General features: G+C 42.4%; 1 protein-coding gene across 3 annotated transcripts in view; it reads right to left on the reverse strand.

Moving 5' to 3' along the window:
• Window positions 1–21,073, reverse strand: part of PPRC1 (PPARG related coactivator 1) — a 139,015-nt gene extending 117,942 nt beyond the window's left edge. For 2 of the 3 annotated variants that reach the window (XM_029610179.1, XM_029610178.1), the window contains exons 1-2: window positions 20,892–21,020; window positions 184–333 (exon numbers count right to left, since the gene is read on the reverse strand). In XM_029610179.1, the coding sequence (XP_029466039.1) occupies window positions 184–333; window positions 20,892–20,972 (231 nt within the window). In that variant the 5' untranslated portion in view covers window positions 20,973–21,020. Of the gene's footprint in view, window positions 1–183; window positions 334–20,891 lie in introns of all 3 variants that reach the window. The other variant, XM_029610180.1, reaches the window with a different exon arrangement.
• Between the last annotated feature and the right edge of the window lie 857 nt (window positions 21,074–21,930).

The following is a 21,930-nucleotide window of genomic DNA, read 5'->3' on the forward strand; positions in this document are numbered from 1 at the left end:
CTGCACAAGTATACTTCTAAGCTAGCATCTGTTTCAAACTAACTCTTATACTCACAATCTTGTGTTATACTTGGACATTTTTTTGAACCTGTGTGGCCTTAAAGTGCCTCAGAAACAGGGTTGATAAATCACCCAGTCATGTATCCCTTCCCTTAGCTTAGAGTTCTTCAGATGGCACATTACCTCTCCCTGGGTACCAGAATCCTCAATTATGGAAATGACTGAAGGATCAACGTAGCCTTGGAATGTTCCCAGGAGTTCGCCTGTGTCCAGCAATGACAAGCTAAGGTCAGGTAGTTCAGCACAGATCTCATCTTCTGCAAGAGCGTGGCACTACAAACAGACAAACTATTATTAATCGCAATTTCTATAGCACTACTAGACATTTTGAACATCACATGCGAGAAAATTCCAGCTAAGGGAGGCTTTCAATCTAATCATCCCTACCAAATGCAACTGATAAATTTACCACTTACCATGAGCAACAACCACATGAGCTAGAAATAAAGCACCAACTGTTCATATGTGATTCTATCCATACCTAGAAAAGTGGTACATGATTCTAGATTTAGTTACTAATATTCTGTAGCATAACAGAAAGAAACTGCAAAATTACAGAACTGGTGTATCCTAGATTTAAATGAAGAGAAATTGGTGTGGCTTGGGAAGGGAGGTGACAATGGTTGAAATCTGCAGAAACTTAAGGATATGGCCTAAGGTAAAGCCTCATCAACTTGCACACATGAAATATGTCAGTCCACATTAAGGACCACAACCTCTTGCCCACACATTAAAATCAGACTGTAAACAGTGAAGCTAAAACAAGAGCAGGGAAGAGATGAAAAGTGGCCGGAACTGCAGAGTGTTAAGAGTTGTAAAATGCCAAGACAATGGCAAACCCTCAAGACCTAACAGCTTGTGAAACACTACCTTTGATACAGAGCCATAAGAGAGCAGATGTGTGAGGTAGAACTGGCCTGGAAGTTAAGAAAGAGCAACAGAAGACAGCACCAAAAAAAAAAAAATAATTTAAAAAGCCAGGTGCCTCCCAAAAGTTAAATTAAAAAAAAAAAAAAGAAAATTGCAGGCAAGCAAGCACAAACTTAGCAAGAGGACTCCTACAATTAATATGGTATAAACAAGCTCTGAGTAGCAACTGTACCCTCTAAACTAGGGGTGGGCAACTCTGGTCCTCCAGGGCCCCCAACCAGCCCAGTTTTCAGGATATCGCAAAGGAATATTCACGAGACATTTGCATACAACTGAGGCAATGTAAAGGCAAATCTGTTTCATGTGGGTTATCCTGAAAACCTAACAAATTAGGGACCCCTGAGAATCAGAGTTTCCCACTCCTGTTTAAACCAGCCCTTTAGTAAAAACAGTGACTACAATGAAATACAAAAAAACTGATGTCATTAGATAAGAGGAAAGCATTGTGAAAGTACCGGTAACATCAGTGATCATCCTAAATCCTAGTGTATTTTTATTACACAGCAACTTTGAACTGTAAAATAAAAGATGATGGGGCCAGGTGGTTGACCATTTCAATGCTTAAGAGTTGACAGTAGTTCCAGAGGACTGGAGATTTACAGATATGGTTCCTATTCATAAAAGGGGAAATTCTGGAAACTACAGATCAGTTAGTCTGACCTCTGTGGTGAGTGAACTAATGAAAATATGCAAACCCCAAAACTACAGGCTCAACAATCACTGTACCTAGAAGGCAGAGGGTAATGGTGGTTGGTGATTCACCCCTCAAGGGCAAAGAGGCATCCCATCTACTGACCAGACATATTCCAGGAAGTGTGCTGTCTGCTGGTTACCAAAATCCAAGATTTACAGAGAGATTGCCAAAAATCCTCAAGCCTGCTAATTACCTACAGTACCTGAATGTAATCCACTTTGAAACGCTGAAAAAGTGTGAAAAGCGGAATATAAATCTAAATAAATAATTATCATCATCTAATGCTGCTTATTCATGTTGGCACAAATGCTACTAAAAAGTACCACACAGATTGTACCAAAAGTGACTTCATGGCTCTGGGAGAGAGGGTAAACCAAACACACACACAGCCGGTATTCTCCTTGTCCACTAGTGACTCCAGGGAATCATGCTGCTTCAGAAGGAGATGCTCTAACAACCTCTTCACATCTTTCAAGATGTTTTATATCTAATGGTTTAAGAACAGCTGGGTGAACAGCCAGTGAATAGCCAATGGAAGCCTTCCTGAAAAGGTAACACTACAGCTTCCGCAATTTCTCACAGTAACATGGCTCTCTTTGCAGAGCTCCTATTCACCACCTCCAGGGTCAGTAGTTTAAAACCCATCTAGTCAAACAGGTGTACTCTACAAGAATGCTGTGGGGAATTCAGGGCAACAGCTAGAATTTACCCACTCCTAGCAATGTCAATGCTTCTTCACTTTTTGTCGCTAAATGTCATTGCAGCCTCTCAATACCAAAACCAAAGAAGCAGATCCCTTCATTTTTTTCAGGAGCTGGGGGCTGGACAATGGCCTATATCCCTGATCCCTATGAGTGTTCGATGTCAAGGGGATAAATGATGCCTTCCCCGATGTTGCTGCATTAACAATCGGTAAAGCTCCTAGACCCCTAAATGCCAGTCAGCCCAACTTAACTCTCAATGTTTTCTTGAGTCCTGCTAGACCAGTCCATTACTCTTAGGATTTTCCCATTCCTCAGCTGCCGAAGACAGGTTACACCCCTTAATGACTTCATTTTTAGTTATAAAGGGGGAGTGGTTGCTTCCGCCAAAGCAATCAAATAAGGAACCTGCTTTTTACAACACTTCTTTTTTCTCTTTCCTTCTCTCCCTTTTTTTTTGGTTGGTCCCTGAGGTCAAGCTCCCCTTCATGGAAGGGCAAAGAGGGACAAGAAAGAAGAGGGAGAGAGCATAGCTGATCTACACCTTATGGTCCCTATATTCCTGGGTAGTGCTTGGACTGTTCTAGCAAGAAAAAATTTTACATTCCTTTTTGCCTGCTAGACCAATGACTCTTGTGAGATACAAAAGCTACCCCCTAGGCTGGGCAGGAGGAAAACAGAGCTGCCTTAAGGACCCCAGTCCCAAAGGCCATTTCCTCCTTTACCTGTACATCCAGCCTACAGTGATTGGAAAATAAGTGTAGGGATGACCAATGGCCATTCTGCAGATTTCCCCTGGGGTAACCACCGATACGTGTGCAGAGGAAGATGCCTAGCACGTGAGTAGATTGGGTATGTAGCACCATTGGCACCCGTCTCCCATTAAGCATATAAACGTTAAACGGCGCCAGAACACCAGGCGTCGTGCGCTGAAGGGGCACGACAAAGGGGGCACTCCCCTTTGTGCACCCTTTTGTGCATCCCGTAGTGTTAGCCATTCCCCATGTTCTTTTATATCCCTTAACAATCCCCATATTTAAATGTTTAATGTATTTGACAAAGGTAACGCATAAGTTCCTGCAAATTTTGTTTAAATGTAAACCGATGTGATATGTAAAATCGAACACCGGTATATAAAAGTAAATAAATAAACCGAAAAGATGGCCTCTTTGATCTGTCTTGTTATGGTGGCTTGGGAGGCCGCTTCTCCCTTTCAAGAGCTGTCACATATCAAGAACAGTCTATTGGATTTCCTGAAGGAGTTAGCCACTTCAAGTATCTTAGTATCACCCTGCATACATTCAATGCATGGAAACTACTTTCTGCCCTTTTACATGCCCTCTTTCTGAAAGCTGACAGTACTGCTGCCTAATTCAGATGGAATGGAAATGCTACTGTCAGAAGGAATAAAGGTGTCATCTTAAAGGTGACAATGCAAGGATATTACTATGTAGGGCTCTTTACATGGGAAGGCCTGCAACACAGCAAATTGCTACCAGGAAGGTCATCTGTCCTGAGGTTGGCTTGAGTCACCATTAAGTCCATCACAGGTAGCCCATCACTCCACTATTATGTGGAACACATTTCAGCTAGCTCCTATTCACATGGGTCCAGCTTGTTCCTGCTTAGAAAATCTTCGTTGTATTTTGCTGTGTGGTAACACTAAGTATGTATTTAATGAACCAATGCAACTCTGTGCTTATCTAGATTCTTCTTCATGATCCTAAAATCCTCCTAAAGGAAAGTTGAAAGGACAGTTACAGGTCTGACATGTTTGATTTAACAAATTTTCTTAAAAATATCTGCTATATTTCTTGGCCTCTCCCATTTCCTTTTAGATGATTCAATGTGTGCATGACCAGATATTACAAATGGGGATATCCTTGGGAAATTTTCTTTTAAAACATTTTTGTTATCTGGATTATATGTAATCACATTGTAAATGTTCCTGTTAAAATGTTAAAGATGCAATAAAATATAAATTAAAAAAAAAGAAAATCAGCTTATGTATTTTCCCTTCCTGTGATATGAGCTGCCAATAAAAGAGGCCAGATTTTTCTCTGCCCAGAAGAGCATCTTGCTCACTTCCTCTGCAAGCCTGGGGCTGCTTGTGCCCTCCCACCACACCCCGACTTGTTCACAGTGCCACGGTCATGGTATATGACAGAGGACCGTAGCCTCATCAGGAAGGCCCAAAGTGACAACCTGATGACCCTCAACTCTAACCTGTTTACAGGCATGGAGCTTTCTCTTCTGACCATTTCCCCTGCACTATCCAGCCTTGGCAATTTGCTCCCTACCCGACCATACTAGAGTGGTCGTTAATATGACCTAGTCAGGTGGTTCTAAATCTACTCCCTTTGAGAGGTTGCAGGGCTCCAGCCACCAGTCCAAGCTCTCATCCTCCATATGGGGGACACATAGGCAATGGTCATACTTCTGAGACACTGATGACCAGCATGCTAGTAGAGCCTGTTGCAACAGGCACATATTCACCCTGGCCCATGGAGCTAAGTATTGCGGCTATTAATCTCATTAGCTAGAAGCACTGGGTGCCTCTAGGGTTGTTTAATGTAAAGCCGCACATTACCTGTTCAATACTATATCTATTGTTTAATGTAACGCCTTACGGCGAAAGTTTTGTTCTTTGGAAACCGTCTTGATTTGATTTGTATATCGAGAAAGTCGGTATATAAAAACCCTAAATAAATAAATAAATAGGGTACAAAACATCTTTACTTATTCTATTATTCTGGAGATTATTTTGGGTGGAAGGAACACGTGCCCTTCCCTTGTATTGAAGAGTTCCTAAGAACTCCAATGACTGGGAAAGCTCCAAGTTGTTTTTTAAATAGTTCATACACAAACCAGTCCTTCCAGAAGCCAGATTACTCTAGCCAAGCTCATCTGCTCTCCTGGGCAGATTTTGCTCTGAGCCAATCGTCCAAGCAGGGATGAACTTTTATCTCTTGCACTTGCAGGTCTGCCACCACGATTACAATTACTTTGATGAAAGTCCTTGGTGCTGTCACAAGTCCAAAGGGCAGAGACTGAAACTGAAAACGCTGTCCTTAAAACACAAATGTGAAGGAGACCTTGAAACGACAATCTCATAGGGATATTGAGATACGCCTTTACTAGATCCAATGATGCCAAAAATTCACCTTTTCTTACTACCAATATTACCGATCAGAGGGTATCCATCCTGAAGTGGGGTACCCTCAAAACACCTATTGACCCCTTTTAGGTCCAGGTTGGGACGAAAGGTGCCATCCCCCTTCGGTACTACGAAAACTGAATATGCCTCTTGTCCCTTTTCTTAGGGTGGGACTGAGACTATAGCTTCCAAGTTCCTTAGCATCTGCAGTGTCAATTTTACTGCATCCCTTTTGACTTGCAGGGAGAGACCATACTTGCAGGTCGATCCAGTAAGGCTGCGGTAGAAACAGTGCGGCAGTGTCAGGCGCACCCTTCCTCCCCGCACCCACAGTTCTCTTCACTAACTCCCCGATACTCTCCTCTAATCGCATGCAAATGCATGCCGCGGCTTTAAAGCGGTAGGGAAGGGTTATGGCCGCGTAACCCATTTTACTGTATAGGCGCTTAATACAGCGCCTATACAGTAACCAGGGTGCGACGGTACCTGTCATTTCAAATGGCATTTGGAATGACAGGAACCAGGAAGTGTAAAAAAACACGAAAAGTCTTTGTTGCTTCGTCGCTGTGTCTCTCCTCCTGGAGCAGGGCGCGAAAGCAGCCTTGCTCCGGGAGGAGGTGAGGCACAGCGGCGAAGACAGACGGGAGAGGAGAAAAAGCAGAGCCGAGCAAAGCGAAAGCGTGCAGCAAGCCGGCGAAATAGACCTGCGAGCAGAGGCAATAGCAGCGGTTCGGTAAGCCTGGCACCCTCCTTGATGTAGTACGTCCCGGATGCCCCCCCCTCCCCAGCGCGCCCGCCACTACCCCTTTCATCAGCTGCATCCACTGCGACCCGGCAGTCCCGTGAGGCCTACAAAAAAAAAAAAATCCCCGGCTCCCGCGCCCCCGCACTGGCCCGCCGACTCTACCCCCCCCCCCCCCCTCCTCCCGATCGGGCAAGGAGGCGGCGGCAACGAAAACCAAAGCAATTTTTTTTTTTCAAAAAGCAACATCACACATTGCATAAAATAATTTCTCCAGCCTTAAAGCGACTTACTTTTGGAATCTGTCAAGTAAGTCGCAAAAGTAACTTACTTTTCTGAAGCCATCACGATCGTAGCTCAAGACGAAGATGGCCGCCTGCACGGGGGAAAGCGTGCAATTGGCCGCTGAAGACGTGAGGTCACGTCTTCAGCGGCCAATTGCACGCTTTCCCCATGCAGGCGGCCATCTTCGTCTTCGTCCGGAGGAGCTAAGATCATGTTCCTGATGGCTTCAGAAAAGTAAGTTACTTTTGCGACTTACTTTTGGGATCTTGACAGATCCCAAAAGTAAGTCGCTTTAAGGCTGGAGAAATTATTTTATGCAATGTGTGATGTCGCTTTTTGAAAAAAAAAAAAAATTGCTTTGGTTTTCGTCGCCGCCGCCTATCTGCCCGATCGGGAGGAGGGGGGGGGGGGGGGTAGAGTCAGCGGGCCAGTGCGGGGGCGCGGGAGCCGGGGATTTTTTTTTTTTGTAGGCCTCACGGGACTGCCGGGTCGCAGTTGATGCAGCTGATGAAAGGGGGTAGTGGCGGGCGCGCTGGGGGGGGGGGGCATCCGGGACGTACTACATCAAGGAGGGTGCCAGGCTTACCGAACAGCTGCTATTGCCTCTGCTCGCAGGTCTATTTCGCCGGCTTGCTGCACGCTTTTGCTTTGCTCGGCTCTGCTTTTTCTCCTCTCCCGTCTGTCTTCGCCGCTGTGCCTCACCTCCTCCGGGTCGCAGTGGTAGCATGGCGCTGTGAGGGGGGCGAAAGGGTATATACCCATGAACGGATTTGAGTGGGAGCGCTCTGTGAAGCAGGACATGCCCGTGAGGGGCATAATGGGTGGATGCAGCTGATGAAAGGGGTAGTGGCGGGCACGCTGGGGGGGGCATCCGGGACGTACTACATCAAGGAAGGTGCCAGGCTTATTGTTTTATTGTGTTTGAGTATCTTAAGCGGTGTCGATGGATTTGTTACACAGTCCTAACTCCTACTAGGGGGAGGCGGTAAACTAACAGGTTAAGGCCGCGGCAAAACAGCGCGTTCCTAAGGAGATAATATCAGCGCCCGTTACAGTATCGGAGGGGAATAGCTAATTCCTTCATTATACAGCTTTTTCGTTCATTTACATGCTGGGTGCGGAAAGGGTTAGGTGTTTATTTTAGGAAGCGCTAAGGACGCGTGAAACTGGAGACTGTATGGCTGGATGGCCTTACTCGTCTGTATTGTGCGCTCCCAGCACGTTACAGACGGGCAATCTTTAACTGCACGTTACTGGATCGACCTGATAATTTGATATTGTGGAGATGCACTTGGGTGCATACCTCTTCAGATTCTCTCTAGGAACCATTGGTCTGTCATAACCTGAGTCTACTCCATATAAATACTGCACCAAACAACTACCTACTGGTATTATCAATGGAGGGACCTATGACAATGTTGAGGGTGACTGCTTCCTGCAACTGTAGACAGGTCAGTCTTTGGTCTCTTGACCCCGCAAAAGAATTGGGACTTGCTTCTAGATGTGTATTACATGCTAGACGTTTTACCCTTGTGTTGGTAAAAATGTTCACACCCACTCAGGTGCTTTCTGTCCTCCGGGAAATTTTTGTTTTACTCAAGTCTTTTACCAGTTTCTCTACATCACCAAATAGGAGAATCCCCTTCCCCCAAAGGAAGCTGTAGTTTGCTGCCCAATTATGAAGCCAAAACAACCTCCTGGTGACAGACCTTGAAGCAAGTCTAACCGGATCAAACATCATCTCTTATTTATTTAAACATTCATTCTTATTAACCGCTCATTCAGGTAATATCTGGTCGGTGCAGCATACAGCAAATTTTAAAAAATCAATATACAACCCAATAAAATAATAAAACAAAATAATGAAATAAAAATTACTTAAAATTATCTACACTGGGCCACATGATTAGCAAATACTGCTTTCAGGTCTAGCATTAAGAGCACCAAGATTTCACCATCGTCCAAAAAAGTAGGTAATTTGGTTCCATCCGCAATTCTCTTGGTGCAGAGTTCAATAATTCAGGGCCTATGAAAGCCCACTGTTGATTCCAGGAGAACAGTTTCCTAACCATAGGGCAATTTCAGCACCCAGCATAAGGCTGCCCGCATCACACAGCCTCCACAAGTGGAGGCCAGGATTGCCATAGTGCCTTTGTATGCAACCTGTTTCAGGGCCTTTTCTAACTTCCTATCTTGAGGGTTCCTGAACCTCGTACCTCCCTCTACCGGAATGGTAGTTCTGCAGGTAACTTACACTAGTGCGTCCACTTTAGAAACACACAATTGCTTGTTTGTCTTGTTTTCATGGAGGAGGTACAATTTAAAAATCGTTTTGACATCTAAGACCTGCCTGTAGGGAATCCCATTCCACCAGTACCATCTGTCTTAGGGTCTTCATGAAAGGGAAAAATCCCTGTTGGTTTTCTAATTCCCTGTAAAATGGGCACCATCCAACCGATAATCTGCCCTGGTGGACAAAATTCTCAAGGCTGACTATACACTGGTATAAGGGCTGACAGCAACTCTTAACATAACCCCCCTCGGACATCTCTTCTCCAAGCTGAACAGATCCAATCTCTTTAGCCTTTCCTCATAGTGGAAATGTTCTATCCCCTTTATCATTTTGGTCATCCTTCGCTGTACTTTTTCCAATGCAACAACCAGAACTGCACACAGTACTCTAAATGCGGTCCCACCATAGAGCAGTACAGGGGCATTATGACATTTGCTGTTTCATTCTCCATTCCTTTCCTAATTCCTAACCGTTTGCTTTTTTGACCACCACACACTGAACCGAGGATTTCGAAGTGTTGTCCACAATGATGCCCAGGCCTTTTTCCTGGAGGATTAACTCCAAATACGTTACTTATGTAACTGTAGTGTGTATTACTCTTCCCAATGTGCTTCACTTAGCAGAGTCCACATTAAATTTCATCTGCCATTTAAATGTCCAGAGTGCCAGCCCTACAAGATCCTCCTGCAATTTTCAAAATCTGCTTGTGATTTGAAAACTCAGAATAATTTTGTATTATCTGCAATATGATCATTTTACGTATTCACTTTTCCAGATCATTTATAAATATATTAAAAAGCACCACTCCCAGAACAGATCCTTGAGACACTCCACTGTTTATCTTTATTCACTGAGAAAGCTAACCATTTAGTCCTACTCTCTATTTAGCTTTTAACCTCCTCTACCCTCTTCTCTTCACACCCCCGCCTTCCTGCTCTCCCTCTCACGTCTTAATTTGTGTACACTGCCTTCAATCCCCCTCATGTCAACTGCTAATTTTATGCCCTAGAAAGTACGATATCTTTCTAACCTATTTAGCATTTTGTACAAAGTTACTATGTATATAATTTCCACTATATATTAACAGTTATGCACCTTCTTCCTATCATGTTATGTACCTTCTTATGCTATACAACCAAATTGTTCCATGTAACTTTCTTCACTCATTATTTAACTAAACTGTTCCATATAAACCGATACGATGTGCAAACGGTCATCGGTATATAAAAACCTTTAAATAAAATAAAATAACCAGTTTGCAATCCACACTAGGACATTGCCTCCTATCCCGTGACTTATTAATGTTCTCAGGAGTCTCTCATGGGCACTTTGTCAAATGCCTTCTTAAAATCTAAATACACTACATTCACTGGTTCACCATTATCCACGTTTATTAACCCCTTCAAAAAAAGATGTAGCAGACTGGTGAGGTAAGATTTCCCTTGTGTAAATCCATTCTGGGTGTGTCCCATTAAACTATATCTTTCTATATTTTCTGTGATTTTGTTCTTTAGACTAGTTTCCATGATTTTTCCCTGGGACTGAAGACAGACTCACTGGTCTATAGATTCTTGGAGCACTCCTGGAGTCCTTTTTAAAGACCAGGGTTACCATGGACCACCCTCTAGTCTTCAGGCATGGCGGACAATACCAACGATATGTTACAAGTTACCGGTAACAGATCTGCAATTTCATTTTTTTAGTTTTTAGAACTCTGGGGTATATACCTTCTGGTCCAGGTGAATTGCTACTCTTAAATTTGTCAATCTGCCTTATTATATCTTCCAGCTTTATAGTGATTTGTCAGTTCTTCTGAATCACCACCATTGAAAACAGTTTCTGGCACAAGTATCTCCCCAACATCCTCTTCAGTAAACACTGAAGCAAAGAATTCATTGTCTTTCCACGACGGTCCTATATTCCCCTAAGTGCACTTTAGCCCCTCAATCATTTAACGATACAACCAGCTGCGGATTATTTTTAAAAGTTTGTATTGTGTTTTTACCACTAAGGCCAGATTATTTTCAAATTACCTTTTAGCTCACCTTATCAATGTTTTACATTTAACTTGCCAATGATTCAGTTGGATTATTTTTCCATTATTTGAAAGACTAGTTTCTTTTGGCTAAAACAGCCTCTTTTACCTTTCCTTTTAAGGTTATCAGGTCTGGCCTTCCTTCCACTTTTTTTAATGCATGGAATACATCTGGACTAGGCTTCTAACATACGGGCCGATACAGTACAGTGCGCTCCGACCGAGCGCACTGTTAACCCGCAATTGGACACGCGTTTGACGCGCTAGCATTACCCCTTATTCAGTAAGGGGCCGAAAATGCGCGTCCAATCTCCCAAACCTAATACTGCCCTCAACATGCAAATGCATGTTGAGGGCCCTATTAGGTATTCCCGCACGATTCAGAAAACAAAATGTGCAACCAAGCTGCAGATTTTGCTTTCAGAAATTAGCGCCTACCCAAAGGTAGGCGCTAATTTCTTCGGGCACTGGGAAAGTACACAGAAAAGCAGTAAAAACTGCGATATTAAGTCGGAGGTACCGAAGGGTAAAAAAAGTAAAAAAATAAATAAATCTGAAGTCGGCCCGCGGCTATCGGGTCGAAAACCGGACGCTCAATTTTGCCGGCGTCTGGTGGTGCTAGGGACGCGCTAGTGTCCCTAGCGCCTCCTTTTGCCTGTTTTTACCGCCGGGCCTCATTTAAATACAGAATCGCACGCACAGGAGAGTGGCCTGTGCATGCGCCGGGAGAGCTCTCCCGCGGACTTTACTGTATCGGCCCGATAGTATTTTTAAACAACTGACCACACCTAATGTAAACTCTTAATCTTTGTAACTACACCTGTGGGGGTTTTTTTTCTATTTTCCTCATTTTTATCAATCTCCCTTTTGAAAGTTTAATGCTAGAACAGATTTACTTAATCTCCTCCCAGTCATTAAATCAAATTAATTTTGAAAGCTATTCCTTAACGGGCCCATCACTGTTACCTCTCACACCAAATCCTGCATTCCATTAATAATTAGGTCTAAAATGGATCTCCCTCTTGTTGGTTCCCTGACCAACTGCTCCATGTAACACTTTCATCTAGAAACTTTATCTCCTTAGTATGTTCTGATGTGATAATTTACCCAGTCAATATTGAGGTAATTGAAATCTCCCATTATTGCTGTGCTGCCAAATGTATTAGCTTCCCTAATTTTTGTAAGTATTTCATTGTCTGTCTGTTCATTTTGGCCAGGTAGATGGTAGTATAGCCCCATTGTCACATTTCAAATGGAATTTCCACCCATAAGGATTCCATGATTATTCTATTCTCCTGCAGGATCTTTATCCTGTTGTATTCTATGCCATCCCTAACAAAGCATTACCCCCACCTCCCACCAGATCATTGTGATATAATTTGTACCCTGGTATAGTAGCGTCTCATTGGTTATTCTCCTTCCACCGGGTCTCTCAAATGCCAATTATGTCTACCTCTTCATTCAGCTCTATACAGTCTAACTCTCCCATTTACTTTTTAAGACTTCTGGCATCGTGGGAAATTATTTTAAAGGAGGAAGTTAGCTTGCGGAAGAGTATTGTACTGCTATAAGTAATGAAGCAGAGAATCACAGACATTATTAGGGTAATTATTTGATATATGGCCTATAAGTTTTGAGAATAAATATGCCATTTTTCTTAGCCTGTTTGTAACAAAAAAATAAGTCCTGAGATCAGATATATTGAAAAAGCAGTTACTCAGAAACGCTAACTGTGCAGGTATCTGAGGAAATCAGGACACTAGCCTCTTGGCCACACCTCACTGATGAGATAACAGCAGCTGGGGCCTTGAGATCACATGGGAGTGTTCCAGAGAAGAGTCTAGGACTGAAAAATTAACTTAAAGAGAGCAACATGAGACAAGTTGTTTGAAATCAGAGAACCAGCAGCTCAGAGGAAGTGCTTTGGAACATTACCAGTGTTAATGAAGAGACCCATGAAGGAGGGAAAAGCTTTTTGGACATTATCAGTGGCTACTGAAGTGACCAATGAGTTGTTGCTGATTTTCCAACACGTTATGTTTCCAGATTTTCCAAAATGTTTTACATTGGGAACTGTGAGGAAAGTATTTTGTGTAGATATTCTTAGTGCAGTCTTTAATCCTGTATGCCTTTATTGCTTATTCTCAGACTAAAGTAAAACTTCTATACTTCTGTTGTGTATTCTGTGACATATAACCTACCAGTCAGCCACACACTCCACCCCCTTTACAGGCATTATCATACAGACTTTTCAAAATATGTTTTCTGTTTGTATTAATAATCTGCTTATCACTTGACAGAGGTATTTTGGACTTTTAACTCGGGTGGCTCTTTACTTCTAGGCATGTGGACTACTATTGCTTTCTTTGGAACCTCTCTATTGGGATGCTCCCAACTCCTCTATTATAGTATCCTTTGAAGATATCTCCCTCAATCATGTGCTGCTGAATGACCAGCTTTTCCCTATGTTCTACTTTAAAAGCTGCTCTCTCTTAAGGTTAGCGCCAACAGCCTGGTTCCACCCAGAATAAGATGGAGCTCATCCCTTCAGAATAGGCTTCCCCTTCACCATAATGTTGCTCAGTTCCCAATAAAACTAAAGTCCTTTTCCTTGCACCACTGTCTCACGCACTCATTGAGACTCTGGAGTTCTGCCGGTCTCTGGGGGCCTGTGCATCCAACAGGGAGCATTTCAAAGAATGGTACCCTGGAGGTTGTGGATTTCAGTTTTCTATCACTCAACAGCCAAATATGGCTCCCAGAACCTCCCTATGTCACTGTGGGCCATGTGGGCACCAACAGCCAGCATCTCCTGAGCAATGTCTAAAATCCAATCTAGCTGACATGCGAGCCCTGCCACCCTTGCACCAGGTAGGCAAATTACCAAGTGATCCTCATATCAACCAGCCACTCAGCTATCTGCATTTCTAATAATCTAATCACCAACTATGACGGCTGATCTAACCCGTCCCTCCTAGGTACTAACCCTTGGAAACTCATCTTCAGGATAAGAGGATAATGCATCACCTGGGGAGCAGGTCCTTGCTACAGAACCACTTCCTTCACAGCAGGGTAATGCTTTCCGACCAGGTGATCTGTTTTTCCACAGCAGCTGCCCACTTGGGGTTGGAACTTAGCTATTATATCCCTCAAGGTCGTCTCTATACACCTTTCTGACTGGATCAGTTCTTCCAGATCTGCCACTACTAGGCTCCAGAAATCGGACCTGTTGAGAGGCAAAAGCTCTTTGTACCGGGCACATGCATACAACCTCTCACCAACTGGTAGATAATCATACATGCGACACTCTCTGCAATAGACTAGAAGGCATCCCCCATCTCGCTGATGGACTCTGTGCATTTTCATATTGTTGAGTTTCTAGTTAAATTTATGTTGCTATGGGAGTGGGGATTTGTAAACCAGAGTCCTTTAAATTTATGTGATGTGTAATTGATAAGAGCTATGTCACTCTCTTGTTCTAGATCAATTTCCAATTTTTTTATGTGGAAATGACTTGTCCTATTATATGGGATAAGAGTTTATAAATCAAAGAATGAGCTTAAGGGTGGAAGGGAAAGAAAGACATTAGAAAAGAAATTACCTAGCTTCCTGGTCTTCATGCAAATCACAGAAGTATTCAGTTAATAAATATTGGAGATCTTTTTTGTCATATGGTGGTGAAACTATCTTCAACATCCTAAGCAGACAGCCAACTGCTGTCTGCTTAGGATGTTGAAGATAGTTTCACTGCTCACCATTGCTGCCCCATGATATTGGTTCTGAGTGCTAGTGGTCCTGGCTTCAATCATGCTCAAGTACTGCTCTTATCTCCTGCTTCAAAAGCTTGTGTCAATTTTAGACAATATAACCTCTGCTGGGATTCTTTGCTCCTTATCTCCTTCCACAACAAAAAATGCGACGGGTGGAAGGCTGCCATGAAGTCCGACCTGGGGCCTCACCCTTTGCTTACCAAACAAGCTGCGGATACAGCATCTGGCTACAAGTAATTTCCTCAAAAGATTCTCAAGGGGAAGGAACACTTTTTTGTGGAAAAAAAAAAGATCAATATCCCTTCTGTAAAAATGCTTCGGGTCAAGAAATTATGGGTCAAAAAAAAAAATGCTGCCAGTCTGAAAATATTTCATTTCAAAAACTATGTTGTACTTATTGGTCCAATAAATGAATACAAAAGGTATCGCCACACCTATACCCAATCATACCGATGTAAAATGTGAAAAAAATCTAATTGTATGAGTTTTGAAAAAATTATTTAGAAAATGTGGAGACAAATAATTAGAAAAATTTTAGAAAAACAGGACTGCATCAGCAAGCCTTTGATAACGTGCACAATATAACCATATTGAGCCGTCCGGTCTTTTCAATCACTTGCAGCCTGTCATGTAAGCACGTATTCTCCAGCTCGGCGTTTGCTGCAAAGGATGACTTGAGACTTTGGTCCTGTTTTCAAGAGAATTACCTGACTCCTGAAGAAGCAGCCGGCAGGCTGCGAAACACGGTCGCTGTCGAGTCGGCACTCCAGACACTGACTATAACAACAAGTTGTCATAATGTTCAATCGTATGAATGCATTTAATAAGAGTGTTTGGAGTCTTGCATTTCTCATTAATTCATCCTACTAAAGCAGTTACTTTAACTCCATACATCGGGAAACTACTGAAAGAGATTGTTGTTCTCTGACATTTTTCCAGAACAGTTATTAGAATTCCATGTATTGCGAAATTGCCCCAAAGAATCAATGTTCTTGGGCTTTTGAACACTTTGGAGAATACATGCTTACATGACAGGCTGCAAGTGATTGAAAAGACCGGACGGCTCAATATGGTTATATTGTGCACGTTGTCAAAGGCTTGCTGATGCAGTCCTGTTTTTCTAAAATTTTTCTAATTATTTGTCTCCACATTTTCTAAATAATTTTTTCAAAACTCATACAATTAGATTTTTTTCACATTTTACATCGACGGTGTGATTGGGTATAGGTGTGGCGATACCTTTTGTATTCATTTATTAGTTTCGACAGGGTCGCGATTTTTGCTCTTTGTGTTGTTGCTGTACTTATTGGTCCAACATTATTTACCAGCAAAATATTGGTTCAGTTTCTCTCCAGTATGAATTTCAATTAAAACAGTGCCTCAGCATAAAAGCGACCTAACATTACTTCTCTGGTTTTAGGGAGGAGCGAGTTCTTTACCCTGCAAAGTTATTTTGTAATCCGTGACTGTCCTAGAATTGGAGCATTGTTACACTATTCTTTCACACAACTCAAGGAGAATTATGGGTAACCAAACTTGAAAAAGATGCTTATTTCTGAAATCATGTTTTGCCAAAAACACCCCACAAGCTGTGACAGTATGACTTCTTGTTCAGTCTGAATTTCTGGAAAGCAGAGAAGGGGAAGGTCCAAGCAGCAGCACTAGGAAAAAATGAACCTGGAACCCATGCAATCTTTCCGCCACAGAGAGGACTTCTCAAGAGTAAGGCATCTATCCCTAACATTTAAGTCACTTTCCCTGAAACTAGAATGAATGTGGATTTAATAAGTGTTTTGAAAAAGTGAAAACCTGAAACAAGTTGTCAGAGAAGTGCCAGTTCTCTTTAAGATGTAGGGAATGTTTCAGAATTTAACATATGGGATATTCTTGTTCTGAAACTCGAATGCATGGAGTACGCTCTACTTTAAAGAATTAGTCAGGCTTCTTGGTTAAATATAAAGCTGCTGTGATTTAAATTAAGCCGTCCATATTGAACTGTTGGATATTAGACAAAGTAATGCCACAAAGATAGAGTTGGACTGTAACATGCATAAATAATTTTTCAACATAAAGAAAAATTAAGTGTTTTAAAAAAAATGGAAAAAGGAGATGAAAAACACCATTGACAAATTACTGGCTCACGAGTATCTGTGTTTGCCAGACACCTTACCAGCTCGGAGGTCTTTTTTTCTCATCTTAAAAATTTTACAAAATGTTGAAAAACAAAAAATATTCTACATAGTTGATAATAAAGATTTAAATATTTTTAACGGTGAAAATTTTATGATAAATTGGGGTAACATTATATTTAACCTGACAATAATTAACCAAAAATCAACAAGTTCAAGGTTTCAGGAATGGTCAACAGCCCTTTCCCCTATGGAAAAGTTTATCTAATCATATTCCCCAATTTAAACTTAGGCATTACTGAAAATCACTGTTAGCTTCAGACTTCTGTTGCAGTTTAAAGAGGATTATCCTACATATGATCTTAACCCACCCCCCCGCCCGAAATTTTATTTTTTAGGGGGCAGATGTAATATCAAGCATGAAAAAACGTGTGCTCAAACTGGGTGCTAAAAAGGTCACGCTAGAGATAAATTGTGCATCCCTAGCATGTCTATGGCATCAAGCACCCAGGAGATGTGGTTGTGCACCTGTTAAGAAAACGGATGCTCAATTAACAAGCATCAGTTTTCCTAACCTGCACACAACCACGGGTTAGGAAAACAGATACTCTACTTTCTGCGGTTCCTCCTACTTAGGATTATACTAAATAGGAGGAACTACAGAAAAGCAATATTTTTGTGGGGGGGGGGTTTTGAGGCAGCTTTGAGCACATGAAGACTTGAAACCAGCTCCACTGTGCTCAATGTGTTGGGCACACAGTGATTTTTTTGCATTGGGGTAACAGCTAATAGCCTCATCTACATGGCATTTACGCGTGATGCATACTGTTAGCTACGTGCTTGGTTTGGACGCGCGAATCCCATTATTACATCAGGGAGTTATTCTAGTGCGTCCAACCACGCTGCAAGATGTGCACTAGGCTGAATGCGCTGTATTCCATTGGGTCCCTATATGTTTAGCGCACTGACCAGCAAAAAAACTCAACTTACAATAAAAACATTCACAATAAATCAAAACAATACAGCAACACAAATTATAGACCTATCAAACCACCATACACTCATGAAAGCACTTATACATGAAGTATGACTCAATTTGCCTAGGTACGCACAAAAGAAGAATAAGTCAATCTAGTTTCAATCTTAAGATCGAAAACAGCTTGGTTATGTAGATACAAGCTGGGTAAACAAGCGTGGGAGTAGCTTGCTTATTGTGGCGATTACTACCCGGAACCAATTAGGCTTGATTCTTCACTTTTATGCAGCTCCAGCACTGCTCTCTACATCAGTGGAAGGAAATTAGAACTAAAAACGTTACCAATAAGGGCCCTGACCTCAGCGGTCAGAGTAACAGATAAGTATGAGAAAAATAACTGTGAAAGCTTGCTGGGCAGACTGGATGGGCTGTTTGATCTTCTGCCATTATTTATGTTTCTATACTTAACAGTATTGACTATAAAATGATTAAGACCTGTTCTCACAACAGTCAGGTCTGCTGAAACTTTACACAAGTCCATCAAATGTCTAGAATTATACAAATCAAGTGTCTTGTTTATGCCCAGAAAATGCACGGCAATACAGTCAAGTCAGTTAAAAGACATCAGCTCACTTCAAACTACTTTTTGCGGTCTAATAAAGGTCTCTGAAACAATCGGGGTAAAATTCCCTGGTAACCCTAAAACTGTCTGCACACAAGAAAGGTCACAGAAGGGGAGGAACAAAACATTATAATCAAGAAGCAAATGTCAGACAAGCCTAAAAATTTATTTATTTATTTATTGTTTTTGTTATACCGAGTTTCATGATAGGCATCACATCAACCCGGTTTACAAATAACAAGGAGTGTAAAGCATAACGTAACGTAAAAAACAATATTTTCAATAAGAACCTTGAACTTTAAATACAGTGAATCAGACAAAGGGAGAGGGAAAGTTACAAAAAACAAGGAAAATAAACTTGGGATGGAAGGGGAGAAATTGAACAGCACAATATTTACATTTCAGCCTATTGATACATTAGAATAGCAAGTGAAAAAATAAGACTATGAAACGGTACATAGGTAATCAAATGAATAAATATGACACAGTTGTGAATGGTAATAGTATGATAAATATTCAGCAGGAATTAGTGAGAGAGGGTTTGAGGTTGGTTGATTCGTGTTTACATTCTATTATTGCATACGAGTTAGTGCTAGTGAGAGGAGGTTTTATTCAAGGCTTGGAAATGCTTTTTTATTCAAAATGCTTTTTTATTCAAGGCTTTTTTAAAGGGGGTAAAAATAGCCTGTAAAAATTAAAGTACAAAAACAAAAAAGCACAGAGGAAAGAAAGTGAAAGATACACAAAAAAAACACCTACCTAAAAAAAAAAGTAATCATGGAAACAAATTTTAAAAAAAAGCAAGGAAAAATGTTTAACCCTAACTCCTAAAAACTTTCCCTGTATCCAATACTAAATTCTTCCACCCATGCAATGACATATTGCTTTCATAAGGCTCAGGATAGCTAAATATCAGAAGAACAAGCCCCAATATCTGTGTCCATTCAGTTGTGCCTTAAACTGACAGCTTGCTAAAGTCATTTATATTCCATCTTTCATGTCACTTCAAAATGGATTACATTCAAGTAAGATTGTATTTTAAAATCCATTAAGTAGCCAAATCAATTTTTTTAAAAAGCACCCACAAGACAATGAAAACTATAACATGGAGACTAGAGCACACATTCAATTTTACTTTATCTCTTGACCTGAAAATCCCTCCATTTCCGTACATGCTTCAAACAAGTGATGTGATTGTATGGGGGTGGTTCCTAAGGAGATATGCTGCAGAGAAACAGGAACTGGATTCCTCAGACAGCGGCATTTACACAGGCTAGGTCTGCATGCGGCCTTCAAGCCCACGTGGATAGAAATAACCCCCAAATTAACACACATCAATCTGATCGTCCAACTGCAGGCACAATCACACCCCTCTTCATACTATAATAAACAGAAAAAGCAGGGCTTCGTTCCTGAATACAGTGAAATGCCGCATGGTAAAAAAAAAAAAGCCAGACAGCTCGGCGCACAAACAGTTCCAGACATATTTCCGGGTCCAGACAACACAACACGTGTTTCAGTGACTACGGAAAAACGAAATGTGTCGCGCCAGCTGTTCAGACGATACACGTTTACAATCGATCTGGGGGGAAAAAAAACAGTTCTGGGGCAGACAAAAGTCTTGGCTGATCTGGAATCGGACAAGAAAAAATAACCATCCTGTCAGCGGCCGAGCAACTCGCCCAGCCTGGCTCTCTCTCCAAGCCCTGGAGTTGGAAAGCTGCGCTAAGCCAGCCTGGAGGTCTCTCCCTCGCCTTAGGAAAAGCAAGCGGTGACTGAAGTCTTTAATACCGGCATCGTTGCCCTGCCTTAAGTTCCAGGATCGATTCCTCCGCCACACCCCAAGTCATCCCCGCGAACCCCGAAGTGAGTCATCTTCCGGCTAAGACAAGAAAGAAGGTCACCTGCCCGAACCGGGGTAGACACACACCGAGCCTTTAGTAAGAGGTGAACTTAAATTTCTGTGCACATTTTTTTTTTTTTAAATCAGCGGCAACCTGGAAAAATGTCGGTGCACCGAAATATTAAACGTTATAAATACTCGCAAAAAAAGATGACGACGACCCCAACCCAACCCCGCTCAACAGTCGCACTAAACTCCGAATGCACGCCTTCCGGTCCTAATAGCAGATTTAGAGAGGATATACACAAGAGGCGCCAGCGGGGCCCGCTGGATCTCCAGCTCACATAACTCTTCCACCACAAGGAGCCGGCACAGACTCCACGTGTCAGCACTGCCGGCCGCCTACAGCCAGACATAATGCCAGGGAGCGGTCGCTTCGCTCGTCCCATCCAACCGGAGGAAGGGGAGGGGGGCTCCGCAGGCAGCCAGGCCCGACACCCTCCCCAGCCACGCGCACACGGGGCTCAACACAACTTCCACGTGTCACCGGCTTGCCGGCACAGACGGGCTAAGTACAGAAGGACAACGACGGCCCCGCAAAACGACAATCACTAGTGCATATATCGGCGAGGAGCGGGCGTATCTGTACCGTACCTGCAGAGCGCCGCTGCCAGAAAAGAATTCCATATTGCCCAGGGTTAGGGTTTCTTCTCCCCCTCCCCACCGTGCCGCCATCTTGGCCCCTCGGCGCTGGCGCCACTTACCGGCAGCTACAGTCGAGGACACGTGGTAAATGACGCAACCTCGGGGGAGGAGCTATGGCCTGGGACGTGAGATGTATGCGCAAACTTCTTCCGCAGTTCGCGCAAAATACGCAAAAAAAAAAAAAAAATCACCGAAACAATTCAGGAGTAGATGGTAAGAAAATGACTTCTGTAGAAAGCTTTTTTTTTCTATAGACACAAAGAGGCCGATGTAGACGGTGTGTCGAACGCACATTTTACAGTTTTTACGTGTTTTTAACTCCCGATGCATTAGCATATCATTCGCTTATGGCATCGGGAGTTTAAAAAAATTAACCCGAGCGTTAAAAATGTGCACTGGAAACCAGTGCAGTTTTTTTTTTTAACGAACAGATTATTGCATTGTCCCCAAAATGGGAAAAACTTTAGTACATCAGGCCCTATCAAATACAGGCCAATGCAATATGGACCCTAAAAACGTGAGTCGAAATTGGACACATGTTTTTTTAACGCAGGCACAAAGCGGGGAGTAGCTGGCTTGTTACGGCGGTTACTACCCCAAACCAAATGTGCCTGATACTGTAACCGTCTCTTTTTAGTCAGTAAGGAGGTCCAGACAACTGATCCGTAAAGATAGACTTTTATTGCCAGCAAGATGCAGCTAAGACAAAGGCTCAGTACAACTGCATGCCACGCCCCCTTCGGAGCAAACTTTTATGCACTTTACAACTCTTATCTTTCACACATGGGTTCTGGTTTTTGCTGAACAAACATTTCACAAATTGCTGAACAAGCATTAGCTAGCGTGGTCCTCTAGTAGGTGTAGCTTATGATCAGACTATTGTTTCGTCATTTAATTGACGTGTTAGACATTTTACATCGGCATTCGTATTAATACAATACAAAGTATTATTCCAAAATGGAGTTACGTTACGTTACGCTAAAAGTTA

The sequence above is a fragment of the Rhinatrema bivittatum genome, chromosome 7 (assembly GCF_901001135.1).
Source record: "Rhinatrema bivittatum chromosome 7, aRhiBiv1.1, whole genome shotgun sequence".
Taxonomy (NCBI): domain Eukaryota; kingdom Metazoa; phylum Chordata; class Amphibia; order Gymnophiona; family Rhinatrematidae; genus Rhinatrema; species Rhinatrema bivittatum.